Source organism: Ornithodoros turicata, chromosome 1 (assembly GCF_037126465.1).
Source record: "Ornithodoros turicata isolate Travis chromosome 1, ASM3712646v1, whole genome shotgun sequence".
NCBI classification, from domain to species: Eukaryota; Metazoa; Arthropoda; class Arachnida; order Ixodida; family Argasidae; genus Ornithodoros; species Ornithodoros turicata.
Window position 1 is genome coordinate 179,382,141 of NC_088201.1, and position 24,444 is coordinate 179,406,584.

At 46.1% G+C, this 24,444-nt stretch overlaps 1 protein-coding gene across 6 annotated transcripts; it reads left to right on the forward strand.

The window, feature by feature from the left end:
- The first annotated feature begins 314 nt into the window (after positions 1-314).
- On the forward strand, positions 315-23,960 carry LOC135378841 (zinc finger protein 664-like). 6 transcript variants are annotated; one of them, XM_064611965.1, is made up of 8 exons: positions 533-717; positions 856-978; positions 5,208-5,236; positions 6,137-6,214; positions 6,339-6,575; positions 9,033-9,170; positions 22,135-22,280; positions 22,359-23,960. In XM_064611965.1, the coding sequence occupies exons 5-8, from the start codon at positions 6,452-6,454 to the stop codon at positions 23,220-23,222; spliced, it is 1,272 nt and encodes a 423-aa protein (XP_064468035.1). In that variant the 5' UTR covers positions 533-717; positions 856-978; positions 5,208-5,236; positions 6,137-6,214; positions 6,339-6,451; the 3' UTR covers positions 23,223-23,960. The 6 variants fall into 6 exon arrangements, with proteins under 6 accessions (XP_064468032.1, XP_064468033.1, XP_064468030.1 ...); XM_064611962.1 differs by lacking the exon at positions 533-717 and adding an exon at positions 315-421 and having other exon boundaries at positions 22,135-23,960; XM_064611963.1 differs by having other exon boundaries at positions 532-717; positions 5,193-5,236; positions 22,135-23,960.
- The last annotated feature ends 484 nt before the right edge of the window (positions 23,961-24,444 follow it).

Below are 24,444 nucleotides of genomic sequence, written 5' to 3' on the forward strand. Positions count from 1 at the left end.
GCTACAATTATCTGCCGGAGCGTAAGGTGCCGTTGAATTTGGTTAACATGTACGTACTTCAGGTCCGTACGTGTCCTACGTCAAAGTTAAGTACATATAAATGCCAACCGTGTACGTCTACACAGCGGCAACTAACTGCACATATGTGGGACTTGATCATGAGCGTCATATCGCCGAAGCCGCAGCACCATGTTCGCGATGTTTTGCGAAGCACCAAGTTTTGCGAAGAAGAAATTAGAAGCCGTTTCAGTTGTTGTGTTTGTTTGTATTATTTGTATGCAACTTAATGCAGAAGTGTCACTGTTGAACTTTGACGTAGGACACGGAGTTCAAGTGCTGGACGTTGGATGCACCGATAAGTCATGCGCCAGCAGATTACCATAGCAGACGACGCTAACCTTCGTGAACATGAATTTTCACGGTGAGAGGGAGAAACTTACACAAGATCAGTTATACTGTAAATTTAGTTATTCAATCTCTGTGCCATAATCTTGGACATACTGTCGCATTTCAAACTTAGCTCGCTCTTCTAGCCGCTTGGCTCCTTTCCAACGACATCGCCCTCACGTCTTTGCGCCTGCGCGTACGCGCGTACTCGGCGGCGTACTCACAACAACAACAACGCGCAGCAGACTACAAAGAACATGACAAAGAACAACGTTCGATACTGGCTTTGTGTGGGAGACAAACGGACTTTCTAAGCTTCTAGCAGTGCAGGTATACAAGCAGCCACAGGAATTACTCACAAGTAGCGCTTAATCTTCACTTGGAGAGCTTAGAAATTTGATACCTTGCGAACATAATGGGAACAAGTAGAGGGATTCTCACTGTTCATCCGCCATCTCTTTGCTACAGGATTGTCCTATAAAGAAACCAGTTGGTGGTGAATTTAAAAGAACACCTCAAGGAAGCAAGATCGAGTGGGAAACCCCTGGCTCAAGTAAATGAAGAAACACAAGGCTTCAGCTACAGGAAACAGTAATGTCTGTTCCAAAAAAATACACTGGAACCGAAATTCGTGAAGCTTTGACGGGAGAATTATTTATTTAGTTATGTTTAAAAAAGAAGTAACATGGCTCTGCATCCTTTCATAACGTAAAAGCGCTAAAAACAGGACGAACACAAGACACACGCAACATCGAGCGTTCACTTTCAACAACTTTGCTGAGCGCTCGATGTTGTGTGTGTCTTGTGTTCATCCTGTTTTTAGTGCTTTTACGTTATGAAGGTCTGTCACCAACAAGCCCAAAGGGATGTTTTAATGGGCTCTGCATCACATCATGACTGAGGGGTTACAGCGTCGTGAAGGTGCACATTCACAGAATTCACTGCTTGCTATGCAGGACTTGACATTCGATTTTTACTGTCATTTACAGTTCATTTTATTGCGAAAAAAAAAGCTCTGGGCCCGCTTGCACGAAACACGTGTAGTGTAACACTTCACGAGTATTCCACATAGAGTAGTGCTGGCCAGTAGTTAACTACATGTAGTTAAACTACTAGTTAAACTACCTGATTGTAGTTAAAAAGTAGTTATCAGCTACTTGCAGAAATGTAGTGTGCAACTACTAGTTAAACTACTATTTCGAGTAGTTAACTACAGTAGTTAGGTTACTGCAGACGCCAACTACTTCCGATTTTGCCGCAAGCTTTACGATTATGCTTCCGACTTTTACCTTGAGCTACTTGTTTGATGAGAACGGAGGTGCAGAACAATTGAACCTCTGTATGCAATATGGGGATAAGTCGAAAAATCCCAAACCGAGAAAAGAGGCCTGATCTGATTGTCTGTCTCATTGACACACATGCATTTCCCGTTTCTTACCCTCCTGTAGCAGGCCATTAGATTGGAATACGGTCACAAATTTTCTTTGGCAGGTACATACTGGTATGTAGATGTCATTGCAGCAAAAATTGCAAAAAGGGGATAAATTGACTTATCTCCTTATTGCATACAGAGATTCAATTGTACCGTGCGTGTGTACTAAATGTTCACTTTTATGACTGCTTGTGATTCATATTTAGGTGTCCAAGAACACTATAGAATGGGATTGGTGTTGATGGACAACGTTAAGTAGTTATACATGTAGTTAAAATATATTGCAGTAGTTAAAGAAGTAGTTTTAACTGCCTCCCCTGAAAAGTACTTGAATTACTAGTTAAACTACTCAATCGAAAGTAGTTAGTAGTTATAGTTAAACTACTATAGAAGTAGTTAGCGGCCATCACTGGTGTTTCGTGCTTTTTGTTAGCAACATCTCTCAAAGTGATCGCCGCCCTCACTGCCTCTCCGAGATAATCTCTCCATCATCAAGCAATTCGAGACAGACTTTGGGCCGCAGGCTTTCTTTTGTTTCACGAAAGTACGCGGCGAGTGTCCTAAATCGTTGTTGCAGCTACAATGATATTACGCTTCCCTATTTTGGTTCTACACGGGTTCCCACAATCCAAACATGCAGTGATGCAAGACTTCCTGGGATGAACTCCCGGAAGTTCTCTTTCTACCAATGAGAGCCCTCCAAAAAACTGCTACTGCACGACTGCTCGTAGCCACAATCCACTGTAGAACGCTTCATATAGGGCGTTTGTCGAAGTGTTTCGTGCAAGTCACTTGCTGTCAGTTTAAGTGCATCCCTAAACCTAGTCAACTAATGCATTAGCGCAACACTTGCTAAGGGAGTTACACTTGGGAGGGTTTCATGCAAGTGGGCCCTCCTTTCTTTAAAGAGTCTATAATTTATTTGCACGGTGGAAAGCGACTTTGCACAAGACACACTGAGAGTTCTATTTACAGTCAACCCTAGATTGATGAACCTTCGTTTTATGAACATGAACACGGGGAACCAAACTTTTTCCATTCATTTTTCCCTCGTTTTATGAACCTCGATATTCGAATAATGAACGGAATTTCTGGGAACCAACTAGGAGTTGCCCAGCATTTTTGCCCTCAATATATGAACGGATCGTTCCGAGGTCAACAGAAACCTTCAAAGGGATTATTCCGTGGTCTTATGAATGACACCTGACAAACAAAATGTTTTCCAGGTATTGCACCCTCGGTTCTTAACCCCTCGAAATCCGAACAACAAACGGGTTTTCCGGGGTCGCACAAGGTGCGACCAAGTGTTCCTGACCTCAGTTGATGAATAAGGTGGTCACTGTCACCCGGAGATTAATAAACGGAGGTTAAAAATCCCGGAGGAAATCCTTGTGCGACCAAGTGTTCCTGACCTCAGTTGATGAATAAGGTGGTCGCTGTCACCCGGAGATTAATAAACGGAGGTTAAAAATCCCGGAGGAAATCCGAGACCAGTCCAGTGCGAATGTGGTGACATCTCTTCTTTCCAAGATTGGCACAGCGGAAGGCATGGTCCAAAGCAAAATTAAACAATTTAGTATCGCATAATAAACAGAGTGTGAATGAGCTAACGTCTGTTCTTTGTGAGATTGATACAGCAGAAGGCATGGTCAAAAGCAAAATAATTACACAATATATGGCATTATAAACACAATCCCAACTCGGAAATACTGTTCCATTTGCTCGATAGTACTCAGTTAACGGAATTGTCGATTTATGAATCCCTCGATTTATGAACGATTTTTTGGGGAACCGAGGGTGTTCATAAATCGAGGGTTGACTGTATACATAAGGATAATTGAAATAGTACATTTGGTATCCATTGCGCAAATTGCTCATTCCTTTATGATGGGGAAGAGCTGGAAAGGAGGTCATCCTCCTCAGTTATGCCATCTGCTGGAGCTCAGAAGTATTGTTCTGATAGAACAGGGCCGGTGTCCACTTTTCATCACCGGGGGGAGCAGGTGGGAAATTTTGCATCCCCCCCTCCTGTCCCATATCCAACACATCCTGGAAAATACGCGTTGTATGCATCCGACCAAGGGTCTTTTTTGAAAAGCATAACATAGTTAAAATTCATTATCTATATGGTTATCGACAAGCTTCAGCTTATAAAGCAGCAGGTAGAGATCATGTAACAGATTTCCTGAACATGTTAGGTTTGCATTACGAAACCCGCACTTACAGTTACCGTGATCCATTGCATTATGTAATTCTACAGTCAGGACATCGTATGACCATCAGACGTTGCTGCATTACGTAGTCAAACTGCTAAATAAGTGCCAGCGAACCTTCCTCTGCAACGAAGACTGGTCTACTGAATTATTTTATTTATCTTGAGTAACTCCTTTTTCTTTTTGTGCTTATTTTTTCCTGCTCTTGGTACACAACCTATGCATGCAATGAGTGTTTCCACATTGTACTACACCCATAATTCATCAGTAAAATTGCCAAAACCTCCTCTGTCTAGAATTGATTATGCTCATGACTTCCGTAGTGGATTTATATTTATTTTTCTTGTCAATAGCCTGTTACTGATGTTGGTACGCTGCTGGTGGTGGGAGTTGGGGCCTCTGTCAAGTCCTCTGGACCTTTTGTCCCTCTTCCCATTCACAAAAGTGATAAATAAACGTGCGTCTTCGAAGACGCGTCTTTCCTTCACCACCAGGGTGACAGGGTGAAGGAGCACAGTGCCGCCTCATGCGTCGAAGATGAGCTTTAGCTTGTGGAAACAAAAGAAAACCATATGCATCGGTGAAAGATGATAAGTATCGTGTTGCTCTTTCAGAACTGCCCTTATCTTGGGTTGCATTTTCTCTTTCCTTTTTATCTTTTTCCGTGACGCCAGAGGGTATAGTGTGCTCTTTCACCCTCTCACATTGGGGGTGAAGGAAAGACTCGTCTCTAGAGATGAGTCTATCAACAAAATAAAGAAAAAATGGTGTTCCTTCACAAATTTTTTGCGGACGATCTATCGAATGGATTTTTGTTCTGGAAAGGGCTCTGGTATCAGGTGACCGAAGGGAACAAATGTCCTCATACGGACAACATTGTAGCTTTTATAATTATAAAGTTAATTATTGAAAGTTAATTAAGACATTGCCTCAGAGGTTCCTAATATCCACCTAAGGAGCGCCCTTCAGCATATGCTATATTGCAGTTGATTTCGTCTTGGAAAAAGTAATATATTAAAAACAAAACAAAATATGTTCGCATTTAGCTGGGGCACCCTGTATGTATATATTATACATTATTATTATTATTATTATTAAAATTGTATGCATAGTGTTTTACAATCAAGGTTACAGATAGGTCATACATTCCTTACACACAGGTTTCTACTTTACAGAGAGAAGCTGCTTCAATACAGGGATTGTGGTGAGCGTGCTTCTCTCCGTTGATTTCTATTTACCCTGAATTCGCAGATATTTTAGTGTGCAACACAGCCGAGATGGGAGCACATGTTCGATATGCACCAAACTTCAATTTATTAAAAATCCACAGCTCAACCTAGTCCTCTACAAAAGTCGTCGTCAACTAGAGAAAAGCTAAGAGAACACGCCAGTCTTGTGTGTCTGTTGTGCGAGCAAAAATCACCCGTAGATTTCTGAAGAAGTGATTCCCCCTTAACCCTCCACTCCCGGTTTGATGAGAAGTATATATCGCCACGTCACCGATGACGTTACAGGGGCAACTCCTCCTGGTTCGCTGATCAGTGGGGGTCAGCGCCCTGTCCCTTTGCCGCCAAAACCTGTTTTGCAAGTTCCTCTGGAGAACTAGGGATAGAAGGAGCGGCTGAATCATGACTGAGCCAGGAGCAATGCTTCTTCAGAACCCCCAACAGCCTAGTAGCAGACATTTCTCTGGACCAATCAGCGAGTGCGGCCCCTGTAACGTCAGTGCGTGGTCAAAGGCTGACCACAGGCTGTACTGCTCTCCACCCTCATGGCGCACGGTCGCTTTTTGAGGCGTACTTTAAATTGAATTTCTGCTATAATTATGACTCTATGGGGTGAGCGCACTGTGCCTCATATTTAATGCGTCTGTCTATATGTGTCATTCCAATGCATGCGCGTCACCAGAGTACATGGCCGCGAGAGTAGACAGGAGGTGTAAACCATGGTGGTGAATCACTTCTTAACGGTGCGTCTTACTGTCCGGCTTAGCAGTTTTATGGGTAGAAAACAGGGTGTTAAGAGTGACATCTGTGCTACTTTAAAACTCCAATCATCATCATCATCATCACCGGTAATAGAAGTATCACATTTCTTCCTTCAGGAGGAACTACTGCTACGAGAGATTCCACCAGGAGCTTCTCTCTCACACCTCTTCCATTTACCCGCGTAGCAACACCGAGTAAGTAGTACTTCAGTCGATGCACTGTTCGGCATGTTCACATTCTGCGAGCCTACGACAGCTGTCGATGTTTTTTTTTTTTTTCCCTTCTCAACCTACTTGTCTCTTTTGCGTCCTCTTCCAGGGACTAAGGGTGTTTCCACAGTTAACCGGGGGCCTCATTAACCGAGGGCCCAAGAGCTACTAGCGCCATCTAACTCTTCAAGTTCCTGCCCGTCGGATTCGCAGCTGCAATATATGGAGCTGACTCCGGAATGCAGCGGTCGGGCCGAGAAAGTAAAATCGGAGACCCTGGATGCTGCATGCCTACCGGAACGATGCCAGACACAGCAGCAACACTGTGCTGAGGCTCCATTAGGAGGTGGGAGTTATCGTAAAGTTTTTGCGAATTTACTACCCTGGTGGCGAACTGCATTTGAGATGTTCTTGAAACGCTCGTCGCGGTAATACGCTACGCTGTATTTAAGAAAAAGCTGTGCCGACGAACTCAAGTTTCGTGGACTTGGGTCATGCGGCAGGACAGAAAAGAAAGTTTATCTCGTTTGGAGTTACATATGCCCTGAAATGCACACTGTTTCTTTCAGAAGCGCAACCAACCGAAAGACACACTCTAAAAACTGAACTTCACCACATAGCACGCTCTCCGCCAACAATTGCCAAGAATGTTACGACTCCAGACGACTGCAGACTCCACTGGCTTGCCGTAGTCGGCCGCAAATAATCCATCCCCACAACTGCCTCGCTTACCACTTTTGGCTACCCCTGACTTTTTTTGGGGAAATCATTTTGGTTGTGCCATTTTTGGTTGTACAGGGTGTCTCGGGTATATCCCCGGACTAAATAATTCACAAACGGCTGCACCAATATCGAAGAACTTTCTTTTTTGCTTGTGACTGTCCGATACCACCTACAAACTGCGCACCGTGTGAATGAGTGGGAGGCACTCATTATTTAAATAAAAATTCGAACGAGTTTCGTAAAAAAAACGCATCTTCTAAAGCAGGGCGCCGTCGGCATTAAAATGGGTACACTACCCCTTTTGGGACCTTCAGTGGACACCTTTTAGAGAAAAATCTGCCACCGAAGTGGGTCATTTGTTGCAGTAATTACAGTTCAACCTCTATATAACGAATTTGTAAATGCTGACTCTTTGTTTCGTTAAATCGAGATATTCGTTAAATGGAACACGCCAAGTTAAACGAAGATGGCCGCCGCACTACCAGCGCCGCGCGTTACGCAAAACGTCATTTGTCATGAAACAGGTACTAAGGTAAGAAGGGCACAAAATATCAAGCTTTATTCATTACATAATGCTAGGTAACACGTAATTTGTGCACAGTGTCGCTCTGAGCGTTCATTACCTTCGTAACTCCGGATGAACCTCGACTGCTTTTTCCTACACGCTCGCGTATCGAAGTTTCTTTGGTTCACTTTCACTCATGACGTCCGGAAAGAACAATAGTACGCCGCCGAAAAGAACGAGAAATGGGTACATGTCGCGTAGACGCCTGCGCCGATGGAACCTTGAACGGCAGCGGCATCATGCCCATTTTACCACCATCAGCATTAGCGGCGCGAACAAAAAAAAAGTAATGAAAAGGCACAAAACCACAACGTACTGTCGTCGTCATCAACACAAGCAGATAAGACTTCGCGAGGCGTGAGCAGAAAATGTCAGCAATGCGTGTTTTCTTGTCCGAAAACGGGTGCGAAGAGAGCCTCGCGCCGTCGCGACGCACAGCATTGGCGCACCGATTACCGGCAGAGGCGAAGCACACGTCGGCACGTTCACGCCCCCAGCACGTGACAACCGAAGTAACCAACGAAAACTCGCGTAAAACCAACGGAGAAGGAAAGTTTCTCCTCCTTTTCTTAAAGACACGCGCAGGAGAGCCCGGGGACTTCGTTAAATAGAGGTGACCAAACGAACGTATTTCGTTAAATCGAGCTCAAAAATACATTGGCGTCTATGGGGACGCGCTCGTGCAACGGAAATTTTTCGTTAAACGGAGGATTTCGTTAAATGGACGTTCGTTATTGAGAGGTTCAACTGTAATTGGTTTCGGTTTACATATTTTATCACAGTCGGTCGCGCAAAAGGACGCTCTTCCACTCCACGCTTATCCACCAATGAATTAGTAGTCCTGCCCGTCAGGTGGGCGCCTGATTGGGCTTGTTGCATGGGACCGGAACCCAAAACGTCAAGTTTTATTGTTCCTGTGTACGTTATTAGTAGGGAGTGACTTTTTCGGGTTAAACCCGATTCCGCCCGGTTCCCCCCCCCCCCCGAACTGACCTCCGACCAATTCGGGTTCAACCCAATTTCTCCCCAAATTTCAGTCACTGTGCCGTGACTGTGCCTCAAGTGACGTTTCCACTGAAGACAAACAAAGGTTGCCACGTGTAACACATGTAAGAATGGGTCACTTACGTTCCCAGCAATACACCCATGTGTGTCAACACTGTCTATGCCTTCGGTGATTACCGCTGGAAGGTCACGGTCCTGCAAAAACAACAACAAAAAAGAGAGATTAGGATAGGACTTAATAGATAAGACGAGAAACAAAAACACCCAATAACTCCCGAAGGCACAATTATCGCCCGATTTCTCCCCGAATTACAGATTTTAAAATAGCGCCCGATTTTTACCCCCCCCCCCCCCCCCCCCCCGAATCTGAGAATGGCATTTAACCCGAAAAAGTCACTGCCTAGTTATTAGCCAGCATGTTAAAATTGTTACAGATAACCAGATTTGGAGTTTTTTTTTCACTTAGTTCTGCCAGTGTAGCATCTTTCTCAGATTTTTGTTTTATTTCAGGGGCGACAACGGAGACGCGCCACATCAAAGAAGAACCTCTGGGCAACCTTTCGAAGGAACATCCAATCGTTGAAGAGGAAACAGAGCCCTACGACACAGCAATCTTGGTGGCACGCAGCCATGGCGCAGCGTCAGAAGGTAACGCAAAATTGTCTGTTGATTTAATCACAAAATTTATCTAGTGGCAAGGTGTAAACAAAAAGATGGGGCGCAACAGAAACGCTTTTGAGTTTACCATTCATCCGTATGAACTCTATTTTCGAACAGTGGACGGTCCAGCATGGTACAAACTACAGGGCGTCCCAGAAAACGTGTCATTAAATTATAACAAGAAAACTACGCTACCTAGAATCATGCGGTCAACGGCATTTGTTCTTACTAGGTTTTTGACAACTCCTGATGTGAATGTCATGTATCGTAGGTTTAATTACCGTATTTTCTCGCATATAATACGAACTCGGGTATAATACGAGGTGCAATTTATAGACTCCTATCAAAAAAAGTTTTCTGACTCCCGTATAATACGACATTTCAGTTTCACCCCCTAACCAAGAAAAGCTCAATTCTGGGTATCAGGTTCACAGACAATGATGTACAATAATGTGCAGACTTCGAAATTATTTATTTGTAGAAACGGGTGAATCACGCTACCGTTCTCACGTATCCTCTGTGTCGCTAGCGCTGTCAGCAGATTCTTCGGACTCTTCGTAAACCAGAGAGTCCTCGCTTCCATCAATGGCGTTTGTTATGCAGCACTTTTTGAAGGCGGTCACGACGATCGCACTTGGTAAGCTGTACCATGCGTCCGCGACCCATTGGCACACGAGTGACAGTGCTGGCCTCCTCGGTCTGTCCGCTGGTGTAAACTCGTGCTCTTCTTCTGCCATCCAGTCATTATAATAGCCACGGAGGCAGTCCTTAAATGGTTTATTTACACACACGTCCAGCGGCTGCAGCTGAGACGTCATGCCGCCAGGGATCACAACGAGCTCGGTGCTCACGTCTCGAAGAAGCTTCTTGACTCCCGGTGTCAGGTGGCCGCGGAATGCATCGAGCACTAGCATGTTCTTTGGATGCAAAAGTGTGCCGGGTCGCCTTAGCCACACACATTTAATCCAGTCCAGCATTAGCGGCTCGTCCATCCAGCCCTTGGGATGAACGCGTACCACAACGTTCCTTGGAAACTTCTCCTTTGGCATCGTCTTTCGTTTCAGGATCACAAATGGCGGCAGTTTGTGTCCATCACCGGTGCACGCTAGCATCACGGTCAATCTTGTCTTTTCATTACCGGAAGTCACGATGCGCACTTCTTTGCTGCCTTTTTCACAAACAGTAGTCGCACTTGGCATGTCTATGAACACTGGCGTCTCATCCGCGTTCCCGATGTGGCCGAGCGGGTAATCGTATGCCTTTCTCACATTCATCACATGTCTCTGGAAGTCAATCAGCTTCTGTTCGTAATGTGGGGGCAGCTTCTGGGAGATGCTAGTCCGGCGCCTGAGACAGAAGCCTGCTCGTCGCATGAAACGTTGGAGCCATCCGTTGCTTGCCTTGAAAGATGGACTATTGCCGCCGTTCGTTGCGATGCCGTCGTTTCTGGCGAGCTGCACTGCCTTCACTCGAATTGCTTGCCCGGTTACGGCGATGTGCCGCGACCGAAGGTCTTTAACGTACTCGATGAGTTGCTTCTCGATCTCCGGATTATGTCCCTTCTTCGGGCCACGAAACGCTTTCCGTGTTGCTGAGCACTGAAACAACGACGCCCGCTGACGACGCCAAACACGAATGTTGGCTTCGTTAATCCCAAACTTTCGTGCAGCAGACATATTACTAGACGCTTCGGCCGCCAGTACAACTTCCCGTTTGTACTTGGCCGTGTACGAAGCCCGGCGTGGAGCCATGCCCGTTACTTTCGGAAAGTTGGCGGGTGAGATGAAATCACGTGGGTGCGCGCGCATGACCAGGAGAGCCAAGGGGAGAGGGGAAACGTACACTCTTTCAAGAGAGGAGCGGGGCTCGTCGCCGTGGCTCATACAACCCGCAAATAATACGAGTCCGCATTTTGGGGGTCCATTTTTCGGAAAAAAACCTCGTATTATATGTGAGAAAATACGGTATGTAAATATTTGTTGACTGAACTCGGAAATTTGCCAAGTAAAGGTCACTTTTTTACCCCACCAAAATGAAAAGCGTGCCGAATTCACTCAAGTTCACGATAATTGATACTGATATTCACGAGCTATTCCGTCGAAAAAAATGGCCGAATATCATGCTTTTTGTAGCACCGGACCATAGTGCACAACGACTTTTTGAGCGCAATCGCTCTGAGTCCGACGAAAGGAGGTTCCAAACCCAGCCCACAGAGTGATAGTAGAAAAAGTGACAATTCCTGATATTGGGAGAGGGAAAGCATTATCTCAGCGAAAGCCGGACATGATAAGCCATGCCTGTGTTATCGCTTTCTGCGCAGCAAGTGTGGGCTGGGTTTCCAACCTCCTTTCGTCGGACTGACAAGGATTGCGCTGAAAAATTTGTCGCGCGCTAGCTGCGTAGAGCATGATGTTCGGCTATTTTTTTTTTATGGGATAGCCCCTGAATATTCCTGTCAATTATCATTAATTTGAGTAAACTAGACACACTCTTCACATTGGTGCGGCAAAAAAGTGACCTTTACCTGGCAAATTTCCGACTTCATTTCGAAAAAATTTACATAATTAAACTTACCGTAGTTTCACGCGTATTAGCCGCTGCTTATGCGCGATTTTTTTTTTCTCACGGGCGCTCTGCGGCTTATCCACCGGTGCGGCTTAACTGATGACTATTTTTTCCTTTTATATTCCCCATACGCCGGCTTTAACGAAAGGGCTGACACTGCCTCTGGAACAGCACTGCCCTGCCGATGCAGGAACAGTGCGTAACAGGGACGGGTCCACATTCGAGTAGATTGATCTCAGGTCCCCCAAACTCACCTCAGAAAAGCGTGCAATGAAGAAGGCCGCCACTAGATACCCCACTGTTGCCATTCCGGATCACTTCAGCGCGCTAAGTTTAGCGGCAAAATGTTTTTGTTGTTTCTGCGAATGAATCTAGTCTTTATATGTCCAAATAAAACGTGTATAACAACTTTCAGTGTCGTGTTTCACTTTTTGGTCCCGTTTTTAAACGTGTTGAGCGATCGGAAGGATCTAGTGCACGGCTGCGTGCATCACATAGCGTACCTGTCGTACCAGGCGCCGCAGGCGCAGTCATCCATTTCTTTTTCGGTGACTTGGCCTGGCTTGGATTGTGCTTCAACTGGATCTTTAGCGCGCTACAATTCAACGCAAGCCAACGTCTGGTAACAATGGGGTATCTAAGGGCGGCCTCCGGCATTGCACGCATCGGGATAGGAACAAATACATGGGAAAATGGCGACCTTGGGGGACCTGATTGATCTTTCTGGTGCATTCCCCCAAGCAGCTTTAACAAAAGTGGTGACAACGATTCACGTCTTCTGGAAGACCTAAATAGGCTTTAGTTTTTTAATTGCTTTACTTTACTATTGCTTTACTTTTAAATTGATGGGTGCCAAGCAGGCACCCATCAACCCATGAAAAACGCCAAACGAGGGCAGAATCGGATCTTGGTAGAACTCTAGAGCTGACCTACTTTGTTGTACACTAAGCTGACCCTGCAGTATGGACCAAAAGATTTGTGGCCCTCTCTGTGGTCTCCTTTGTCGCACAAATCAGTCGTCTCATATTGCCCACGGCTTATCTGCGAGTGCGGCTTATCCGCCAGAAAATTTTCAAAACGTTCCTAAAAACGCGTCCTGCGGCTTATCTGCGGTGCGGATTATACGCGTGAAATTACGGTACGTTACACGACATTCACATCAGAAGGTGTCAAAAACCTAGTGAGAAGAAATGCCGTTGATCGCATGATTCTAGGTGGTGTAGTTTTTTTATTATAATTCAATTAGACGTTTTCTGGGACACCTTGCATATGTAGTACGTGTATCCATGTATGTAGTTCTTGGTCCACCTTTTAAAAGTAAGACGTTACGTTGCGTAGGGAGCTATGCCCTCTTCTTCGCAACCGTCGACGAGAATTATAAGGGGAAAGGGGACCACTTGTAGGCATGAAAAGCCTGGAAAATCGTGTACGATGTCACGACTGTTCCAAACAAGTCCACGAGTGATTGATCCTGCTGCGAGGAGTTGTGCCTTCCTCGGCAACTTAGAGCGAGAATAAAGGCGGTACAGTTGTCAAGGCAAGTCGTTAGCCGGTGTTGACGAGTGCAGCAACGCCAAACGAAAGGTCACATCTGCTGTGGCTGCTACGTTGTTGCCGGCATCTTGCGAATGCGCAACGAGGTATACCTTCAAGCAGGCACTAACTCAGAAATTACAGTGAAACAGTTACAGTTTTATTACAGTGAAACCTCCCTATGTTAGACACCCATGGTGCAGCCGGAATCACGTCCCGCTTTGGGAGATGTCCGAATTACAGAATTTGAGAAAAACAAAAAATGGAAAAGAACACAGCTGTGTTGCCAGAAATGTCCCCCTTCTTCGCTTTGTGGTCATTAGTGGTACCTGGTACCTCTCTACCCACATTTCACTGATAACTGCCGTAATTTCACACGTATTAGCCGCGGCTTATGTAATTTTTGTTTTCTCACGAGCGCTCTGCGGCTCATAAAACGACGATAAAACCTGAGACGCGGAACAGAAAAAGACTTTTCTGTTTTGTTTCTGTTTTCTTTTCTTTTTCTGTTCGGTGTCTCAGGTTTTATCGTCGTTTTACAATGTACCAGCTCGCCTGCACCCTTGCACTTCTACCTTTGCGGCTTATCTGATCACTATTTTGCCCCGGTATTTTTCCCATACACCGGCTCTAATGAAAGTGCTGTTCCAGTGACTCTGGAACAGCACCGCCCTGCCAATGCACAAACAATGCGTAACAGGGGGCGCGCCCAACTTCGAGTAGTCTGACCTTCCTCGTGACTTCCCCCAAGCAGCTTCAATGAAAGTGGTGACAGTGATTCATGTCTTCTGGAAGGCCATCGACCCGTCGCTGCATGAAAAACACGCAACAAGGGCACACTCCGATCGTGGTAGAACACTAGAACTGACCTCCTTTGTTGTACACCATGCCGACCCCAGAGTATAGACCCCATGGTTTATGGCCTTCTCTATGGTCTCCTTTGTCGTAGAAATCAGTAGTGTGGTACTGCCTGTGGCTTGTCTGCAAGTGCGGCTTCCTTGCAAGTGTGGCTCCTTTTTGCAGCGTTCCTAAAAACGTGTCTGCGTGAAAATTACGGTATCGCTAGCTTTGGTAGATTCAATTTCTTCAATTCCTTCGAAGCTTTCCGAGTGGTGTGCTGCTCGATTGAGAGTTTAAACCCACTCGGAATTCAGCTCAAGGACTTGTCTCTGAAGCGTCGGCCCACTTTTGATTGCCTCGGTGCAGTGCGTGTTCATAGGCTCTAGATAAACCGAAGAAAAAGTGCTCACACTAAAGGATAGTTACAGTGTAGGCTGACAGTACCTTTTTTTTGGACTCCGGAAACTAAAAACAACAAAATGCTGACACCAGTATAGGAAAAAAAAATGGGGAGAGTCATGGACACTGGCTCATCTTTAGACCCTGATGTTTTAGGGTTAAACCCGATTTTTCCTCGAATTTGTACCCCAAATTGAGGTTCACCTCTCTAGGGTTAAACCCGATTTCTACCTGCAAAACTACACCTAGTCTAGGCACCTCACCTACTTCTGGCACTCTGGATAAACGGTACAGTGAACGTTTATTCTACAATAATGCCCGATTTCTCCCCGAACTCAGTCTGATGGTAATTCTTCTGCCCGAATTTGCACGAATTTTGGACATCAATTTATTGACCCGATTTCTACCCCCCGAATTTGGAAAAATATAAAACCCGAAAACTTCAGGGTCTACTCATCTTGGGTGTTTCCGGTGCAAAGACGACCTTATAATTTGGCCAGACTTCTGTCCGACATAGCAGGGAAAACCCCGTCCTACTTCCGGGGTAGGGAGGCGTCCTGCATTGAGAATTTCGGCCCCATGTAGTTTCAATGGTAGGTTCTTCCGTATTTCCTCGTTGTACGATAGTGCGGAAGATTTTGGTCGGGGTCGAAAGTGTCCGCATTCACGAGGAACGACTGTAACACCGTATCTCCCCCCGCAGCAAAAAAACGGCACGGCGGAGAGTCCCCGGGGCGACTCGTGGCCCGCCACTTCCCGCAGCCCGTACCCCAAACGGAGGCGCAGGGAAGCCGAACGCGCAGGAAGTGCTTCGTGTGCGCCAACACGACGCGACGCGCTCCGCAGCGGAAAGACACAAGGTTCATGTGTGTTGAGTGTGACAAGGGGCTGTGTGTCTATCCCTGCTTCAAGGATTATCACACCCTCGCAAACTTTTGAGGACCTCTGGGGATGCTCTAGGGACATATCGTTTTTGTATCGTGCCTTACAAATCATTGTAACAGATGTAAATATTAAATGCAGAAACCTCACTGGAAACACTCTGAAAACAGCATTTTTACTCCCCTTAGATGCAACTCCGAGGGAATGGAGATATTGTTTCATTTAAGCTTAGTTTTAATTCCAGCTTTATTTATGAGATAATCAGCTTCCACTACCATAGGTAGTGAGGAATAAAAGTATTAATGGCTATACTCCTTCACACTCTGTGCTATACTTTACATGTAATTTTCGAGGGGATATGTATACTGTTCGATATACACACAATAAATCTAAACATGCGGGTTGGGCTGTACACGACCTTGATGGTGCCTGCACATCGGTCGGTACAATGCATAGACTGGCCAGCTTTGAAGGCTGGAACCGGAGACATGGAGACGACAAAATTTCTCTTACACAGCCTGGAATAATGAGGTTGTAATGAAATAAAAATAAGTTACTACCTATGCACTACTTATGGCCCAGACATAGTCATTGCTCCAATGGAACTTGTGTAAGAGAAAGGCTGTGTAAGAGAAATTTTGTCCTCTTCTGTTCCAGCCTTCAGTATGCACCAGCTTGTCCGCGCCCTCTCTCTCTCTCTTTTCTTGGCCAGCTTTTTATTTTTGGAGTCACAGTTACATAATTTCAGGTGCCAAGAAAATGACGAAGTGGGATGAGTGTAAACCGAAATATTTTACCTGACGTTACAGACGCGAATGAGTTGTTAAAATTTGCTTTTCTTAAAAGGTGTTAAGTCGTATGCCGGAGCTCAGGCCAGTCTTGCGATGGCTTATTGATTGATGAAGACTTATTCGATGATAAGTCGTGGTTCCCAGGGTGCCTCTTGGAACCCTCGAGAACTCTGGAATTTGAAAATGCCATTTTCAGGGTCTGGAAAACACTCGAATTTTCCGACGGTCCTTGAAAATCCTCGATTTTGCATCTCTTTCTCATGCTTGTGGAGCTGTGAGTGCCAGTTCCACGTTTCCAGGGTGCTGTATTCATCAGTACGTATGAATGCAACCGCAGTTGTATTCATCAACCTTCTTTTTCCGTCCTGTGATTTTTAATGTTCCGGAGTCAACAATCACTTTTGTGAACGTATCGCTATTGTGCAGTGCACACCCCATGTAGTATTTGCTCGTGCGACAACCATATAAGTACCTTAGCGAAATCTTGCAGCCTTGATCATAAACATTGAGGCCTGGTCTCACATCCCAGGCAAAATGGCGTTCGAGCGTTAAAAGGTCCTCGACAGAGCCTCAAAGATTTGTTCAAAAATTCCTTCAGAACCATGTAAATGGGATATAGATAGATAGATATTTATTTATTTGTGCCCATGAATGACGTGAGTCTGGGTAATGGTATATTGGGGCACATACAGGGGTTGGGCACATGTTTGGGGAATGCTTAGTAAGTTCTTAAGAGGGGATACCACCTCCGGTGGCCCCATGTATTTTCTATGGGACAAACTTTGCAGTCTCTTTCGGTAAATAATGAACCGATTTTCACGAGACTCGTCTTGTTGGATAGCGTTCGAAAATGCGCTTTGTCGCTTCAGAAAAAAATTATTGGTTTTCTCAAGCCGTTTTTCTAAACACGTTTATGAAGTACAAAAAATTACCAAAATTGGATACTCAAGCTTTGACACGCTCTTCTAAGAAAACTAAGAGACTTATGCAGAAATTTTCCTGGAGTGGCAAAGCAAAAATCTTTCTAGAACATTTTCAGGGGTGCTACGGCTGCGCCAATTGCGCAATTTTGATACAAGGTTGATTTCTTGCGCCATCGTGCGCCGAAAACGTGAAATCGGCGGAAATTGCGCCATAAGCGCAAAAGTCGAAAGCTCTCAGCTGGGTGCACCCCTCTGGAGGCCCGGCGGCGGCGGCGGGGCATCCGAGCTGATCTCTTTTTTTCGCCGTGGGTTCGAATAATGCTCATATGCAGAGTGCTGCACCGAATATCAAAACAAAAGAGGGTGAACCATTGCAGAACATGAGACCAAAAAGTTCTGTTTAAACCAGAGAGATTTTAGAGCGTTTTTGGTCGAAAAGCAGACTTTGCACCGAATTACCACGTTGGCGGCGTGCAGACGTTTTGGGCCGGCGGCGGCGCGCACCTCTACCGCCAGGGTGTCTCCTGCGTCTCCTGCTGTTTGTGTGGCGGGTGCCTCGGTGGCGTTAACTGTATGCAGCGACAAGCGTAGGTGTGTGTCAAGATAAGCAAACGTAATTAGCTCTTCCATATATATTATATAGCCTTACCCGTAATGCTTCCCAGTTGCGTCCCTTATCAATAAATTCATTGCAATATACTGTTGTTCGAGACGTATGGGCGGCCGCGCTGTTCACTGTAAACAGCGCAGCCGCCCAAACCGAAAGTGTAAATTACACTTTCGGTTTTCACAAGGGTGGTCCCAGTTCCGACTTTTGTGGCAATACCTTGGCTAGCTTTGATCGCATATAGCGACCGTTTTTTGCTTTGTTGCTTAGTTACAACACAGAGATCGCTTTTCTGAGCTTAGTTGCGTGAGAGATTCGCATCAATTTAATGGTTGCGTTTGTCGCCGCAGGTCGGAGCACCAAATTCAGTTGAACTGTGCTAAATGAAGCGGATTCCAACAATGACCTCATCAGCGTTTGGTGCAAACCAGAATTTAAGGACACTGATGCTGTGTGCGTCCTTTGCAACGTCGTAATTTCGTGCGCTCAGCATGGCGTGGCTGCTGTTAACTTTAACTTAACAACGTTTCCTAACTTTCTTCACCGAGTTATGCTTTCTACTTTATGTCGGACACACTCATGGACTTAATACATGCGGGAAATGTATTAGCAGAGTCCTTTCTTGTTAACACGGACTAAGGCTATACTTTATGCTTCTTCAGATGTGGTTATTTTCCTTGGTGCCATTAAAGATGTGAAATGCTGTGCTCCAAGTTGATCCAGAACATGACATTTTTGTGCTCCAGTATGCTCCAAAGTATGCAAAATTACTGCTCCAAGGAGCTCCAAAACTCAAATTGAACTGCTCCAAAACGTGCTCCAAAATCAGTTTTGCCCGTAGCACCCCTGCATTTTAACACCAGGATCATCCGCATCCGATTATCTGTTCTCCCGACATATGATAAAACATGAAGGCAGGTAATGCGCTGCTTGATTTATTTATTTTGCGCCTCCCTGTGGTGCCACATCGCGGGCTAACTCATTAAAAAGAATCCCTCCGCCACGCAGCATCGTAAATCCAACACCCTATCCTAGATTCCCTTTCCTGACAGGTTCCCTTCCCGCTGTTGAAGTCCTTGAAACAGCTCTTTCTGGGAGATTAGGTAGGGGATCAACAAAAGTGTCTGCTGTTTGGGATAGTTGGAGATAGTGTGAATGTCACAATCTCCCAGTCTGTTCCCTGCCTTGGGTTTTTTGGACCCAATCAGTATGACAATGCACGTTTTCTGGCAGGCAGGCCTGCAGCTATGTCGTACCATCCTTGTTTGTTTTCTGTGCACACTGGCCGCTGCACTATTTTGTTGCGCTGTTTTGTAATTTTTTGGTGAAGGGACCATGGATCCTACGTTTATATGGTGCTGTCTTTGTAGGCATACAAGTTTTTAACTGCACTGAATATGAAAATCGGCACTGCTTTCGTTAATGGATGATCCGGTAAGGGGTTTAGGAAAAAAATGCTAAAAAAAAAAATCCCTAACCTTCCAATGACTCAGACTTCCTTTTGTAGGCACCAGATTCCTCCCGACCCTAATCGCGCGTGCCATCTTTCGCCGTGGGAACAGAACGCTGCTTGCGCCCTTTGTTTTCATGACCCTTCTTTCGCTGTATCGAGGCGGCGGCGGCTAAAAAGTGTTTCGTTGTAGCGGGAGTTAAAATACATTGATCTCTATGGCCCTCTGCCAGGGAATCCAAATTATTTCGCTCTATCGCGAATTTCGTTATATCGCGTTTCGTTGTAACGAGGTTTGACTGTATATGAGCGCCATAAACGAGAAATAAAATCACATCACATAAGAACACGAAATAACATTACATATAAGTGCTGTGAAAGAGGCGGTGAGCAATTGTCCGGGGGAGCAATTGTCCGGTGAGCAACTGTCCGGCGAGCAATTGTTTGGTGAGCACTTGCCCTGGATCCGCGAATGCGTCGTCCGACAGCTGCTAAAAAGCCAGCTTCAGTCTTCCCTTTGTGAGGGGTGGGGAAATGTTTATTAAGAAAAAGAAAGGAAAGGTCCCGCTTGCTGTTCTAAAAAAAATAAAAATGAAGGAGAAAGGGGAAGAAAAGAAAATGAAAAGAAAAAGAACGAAACTCGGGGCATCACGTTTTCAGGGAACGACCACAGGGCCCATTATTTTAATCCAGCATTATCACAGCCGGGCATCTCCCCAGCTACAAGAGCATGTTCTCCTGAAACAAACACTTTATACTGTGCCACCAAACACGACACATAACTTGCGAAAACAACAGGCAAGTAAAAAACATGGTGAGCATTTCTCCGCCCTGAGCTGCCGGGCGGTGAGCATATGTCCTGGATCCGTTATTGAGATCCCTCCTCCATTTTTTGTTTGGTAGGAAACCGATTTGACTGACGAGTAAAAATAGACATCACATGAAAGTAATACCACAGTAATTTACTCTATCGGCTACCCTACATTAGGTTGTAGCAGTGGTCACTGTTATGACACTTCAATTGAATAGGCAATAGACTGTCAAATAGCAAAGAAGATGTACATAATTGTCAATCATGTAATTTATTATTTGAAATAATTTTAAGTCACCGCAATAATTTTATGGCTAGAGAGTCTTAACAGCTTTTGGAGTGCCACCACAGTAATATTATGTCGTTGTTTAGGCCTTGAAAATATGCGGCCGTCTCAGAGGAAAAAATATGTAGGATCACAAGGGGAAGAACGTCTAATCAAATGCTTCCACCAAAGATGTAACTGGCACGTACTCAACAAATGAAATTCATATTGCGTAGTATCCGTACTTTGTAGGTACCCTTTTCGAGATAATACTCACCACAAAATGACAAAGCAATTCTTCATCTACTCTTGAAAAAATGAATAAATAATGAATATCTGTACAGTACCAACCAGAACGTGGGGCGCAATATATTTAAAAATAAAATTCCCCCAAAAAGTTTAAAAGCCACGAGAGACCACGAACACATGCACATCAGGTCTTAAACCTATAATACTGCACAAAAAATACGTAATAAACCACTTTCTTCTCCACGTAAACCAAATTCCTCGACAACACTACTTTTGATGCCAAGCCGCCCCTTCCCTTTGTTTTATTATGATAGGTAGACGTCGTGACAGCCATTCCCGAGACCATTTTTCCAGGACACTTCAGCAACGTTTTGCACCTGAATGTCCGTACACCTGAATGTCCATGCACCGAAACGTCTGGATCCCCTCACACTTTTACCGACTGCGACTCTTTTTTGCTGGCATGGCTTTTTTTTTCGGGGAGGGGGGGGGGTCCATTTATTCTGACATCCATATGCCAGACATCAAGTAGGAAGGAGGTGTGACATTGTAGTACAAGTTGTAAACCAAAATGTTTTGTCACCTATTTGTGTCCTCCTGCCCGGTTATGACAGTTTCCAATAAAGGAGTAATAATACATGGTATGAGACTCGTAAACATCAAGCATAGGCTCGTTTGTGTGCGTGTTTTGTAGATTGGAGAAATTTTATATGGTTAATGTAATCAATCAGTCAATCAATGCACCACACTTTTTCTGTGAATACACAGCAGTTGGCTTTGCAAAAGCTGTCTGTCTGCAAAATGTTTTGCTGTTGGAATTCTCAGCCAAAGAAATATCAGCTGGACAATATAATTTTATAGAAATAAGCGCAGCAAATGAAACGTAACACTTGGACTTTGCGTGCTGGTGTAGAAAAACTCCGAGATGGAAAGCTAAGATAACATCAACCCCAAAGTCAGTAGATGCAGTTCACAAAGAGACAATGAAGAAGAATTTGCCTTGGTCGGACCTGCCTTTTTTCCTTTAGCTCAGTTGACTTTGGCAATCCACACATGACTGGAGATCCCTGCACCTCAATAGTCAAGGAGGTCACACGTGTTTATGGAACTACACAATCCCGCGGAGGAGTAACTCGTAACAGGGGTATTTGCTGGAGCTTTCACTTTGCTGAGACCCGGATCTTTGTGTGGCGCCATCTACATGCGACAAAGTCGTGAATCGGAGACGGCTCCTCCGTGATATCCCCTCTTATGCCTAACATTGAAGCAAGAAGTGTAGGACAAAGAACTTATTTTCTTCTGTCCGCAATAATACCCTCAGATATTGTGCCACGTGTGCAGAAATGAAAGTAAATAAGAACAATAATGATACAAAACGATCCACTAGAGGGTGGCCTGGTGGTGGCCTGCTTTCACTGGTGGTTAAAAAAAAAATGTTGGTTCTCTTTCTCTTTCCACTTCATTTGAGCATTACGGCTCAGACCTTCAACCCACACATGAGAAGCAGTTTATGAATGTCGTCTTGATTGCTCTAAGTTGCATGAGCATGTCATTACTGTGAGCAAGTATGCCAGTGTGTTTATAATATGAAACCCGTTAGCACCCTCACCTCCGAAATTTCGTTTCTGAAATTTCAGATGCAACAGCGAGCAGTCGCATTCCCCGTGTTCCGGATGAGCCAGCAGACACTTGTGATCCGTCATCGTCAGGCAGCCTGAAAGACTACGTGCTTCCCCACGATTTTGATGAGTTGGAAGAGCGTCCCGTCGCAACGGAGGACCAGGTAGGAGGGAAGACACTCGAGTGCGACCTCAGTCCAGCTATGCCCTCCCTGTCTGAGCGTGTCGGCGATCATACGCAGGAGCAAACCGATGAAGTGCCATACAAGTGCGACCTCTGTCCTGCAGCGTTCAGCCACAGCGTGCAGCTGCAGCGTCACAAGAGCGCGCACCCGGGTGTGAAGCCGTTCAAGTGCACTTTCTGCCCCTCCGAGTTTGCAAAGCTGCACTACCTGACGGTCCACGTACGGACTCACACCGGCGAGAAGCCGTACAAGTGCGACCTCTGCGACGCACAGTTCGTCCAGAGCACGCACCTGCTGCGTCACAAGAGGACGCACACGGGCGAGAGGCCTCACAAGTGCCACCTCTGCCCTGCGGAGTTCACCCGGAGCGCGCACTTGGAGCGCCACAAGAGGACGCACACGGGCGCGAGGCCGCACAAGTGCGACCTCTGTCCGGCCGAGTTCACCCAGCTGCACCACCTGAAGGATCACGTACGGATCCACACGGGCGAAAAGCCGTACAAGTGCAGTGCATGTCCTGCGGAGTTCAGGCACTGCACGCTCCTCCGGCGTCACAAGTGGACACACATGGGCGAGAAGCCGCACAAGTGCAATCTCTGTCCCGCAGAGTTCACCCAGATGCACCTCCTGAAGGACCACGTGCAGTCCCACACTGGCGAGAGGCCGTACGGGTGCGCCCTCTGTCCGGCAAAGTTCACCTTCAGGACGCACCTGTGGCGCCACAAGCGGATGCACACGGGTGAGAAGCCCTTCAAGTGCGACCTCTGCATGGCCGAGTTCAGTGAGAGCGGGAACCTGCGACGTCACCAGAAGACACACACGGGCGGGAAGCCACACAAGTGTGTCCTCTGCCCCGCTGAATTCACACACCTCCATCGCCTCAATGATCATTTAAGGGCTCACACCAGTGTGAAGTCATAAAAGTGGGTTCTCTGGCACAACGCGAGCCTCCAGCATCGTTAGGGACACACGAGTGTGATTGACTATCCTGGCGTTTGCTGACCAAGAGCGAGGGAGGCTCCGCCACTTGGATGCCGGCCAATAGGAGGACGCGGAGGGCAGGCAGTTCCCAAGCCTCTGCTCTCGCCCAAGAGATGGCGCTGCGTTATTGCTGTTTCTGCCATGGCGCACTAATTTAACCAACTGCTTCGCCGTCCATTAACCAGCAGCTGTTGCAGTTTTGCCTGCCGCAAGGCTTCTGCCATGGCACCACCGGTCTAACCGACATCTTTGCCGCCCGTTAACCGGTGTATGCTCGACTTGCGCTTCGCCTCATTCTCAAGATGACGGACGGCGAAGCCATTGGCTAGATTGGTGCACCATTGGAGAAGCCTTGCGACACGGGAAACAACGGTAACACTGATCCATCTCTCAAGCTTGGGAAGCGCCTGCCCTCCGCATCCCCCTATTGGCCCACATCCAGGAGGCAGAGCCTCCCTTGCTCTTGGTCAGCTGACGCAAGGATGACGCAGATGACGCAAGGATAGTTGCGTGATTTGTCCTCCAGGGTCAGGACACAGTTGGAACCTGCGGTGTCACAAGTGGGCAAGAAGCCACGCAAGTGCGATTTCTGTCCTGCGCATGGGTAGTTGTCCCATGCATGCATCGGACAGTGCATACTATAAAGAAGGTGGCCAATAAATTTCAGGTGTCAGTGGTGTTTTGGGGGGCCACAAAAATTGTGCAGTCGTGAACAAAAATGGCAGCTTCATGGAGGAAGCGTGACTCAAGCCCACTGAGAAGTATGTGGACTGTAAGAAGAACGCAATGTACTCGCTGTGTTGTGCGAAAGAAAGTATGTGGGGCAGACGGGAAGGTCCAGTGGCAACTTGGGGCATTTGGGGCACTTTTCTGGGGCATTTGGGGCAAGAGATGTGCAAGCCAATAATCTTTCTGTCCGTATATACAGGGTGTTGCGTGAAAGAGTGACCCCCGATTATTAAAAAAATCTACACGAGAAGAATTTTAAACCTCGCGACCAAGTTGCTCCAACTAAAGCACGGGCAGGAGCAAAGGCCAACACAGAACCTCCGTTGTCGGTGACTATCAGTAACTGATGGATAACAAGATAAGCCTGAGAAGGCAAAATGTGTGATGTCACCCGGCGCCAGGGTTGCCACAAGGCCAGTATTACACTGGCATG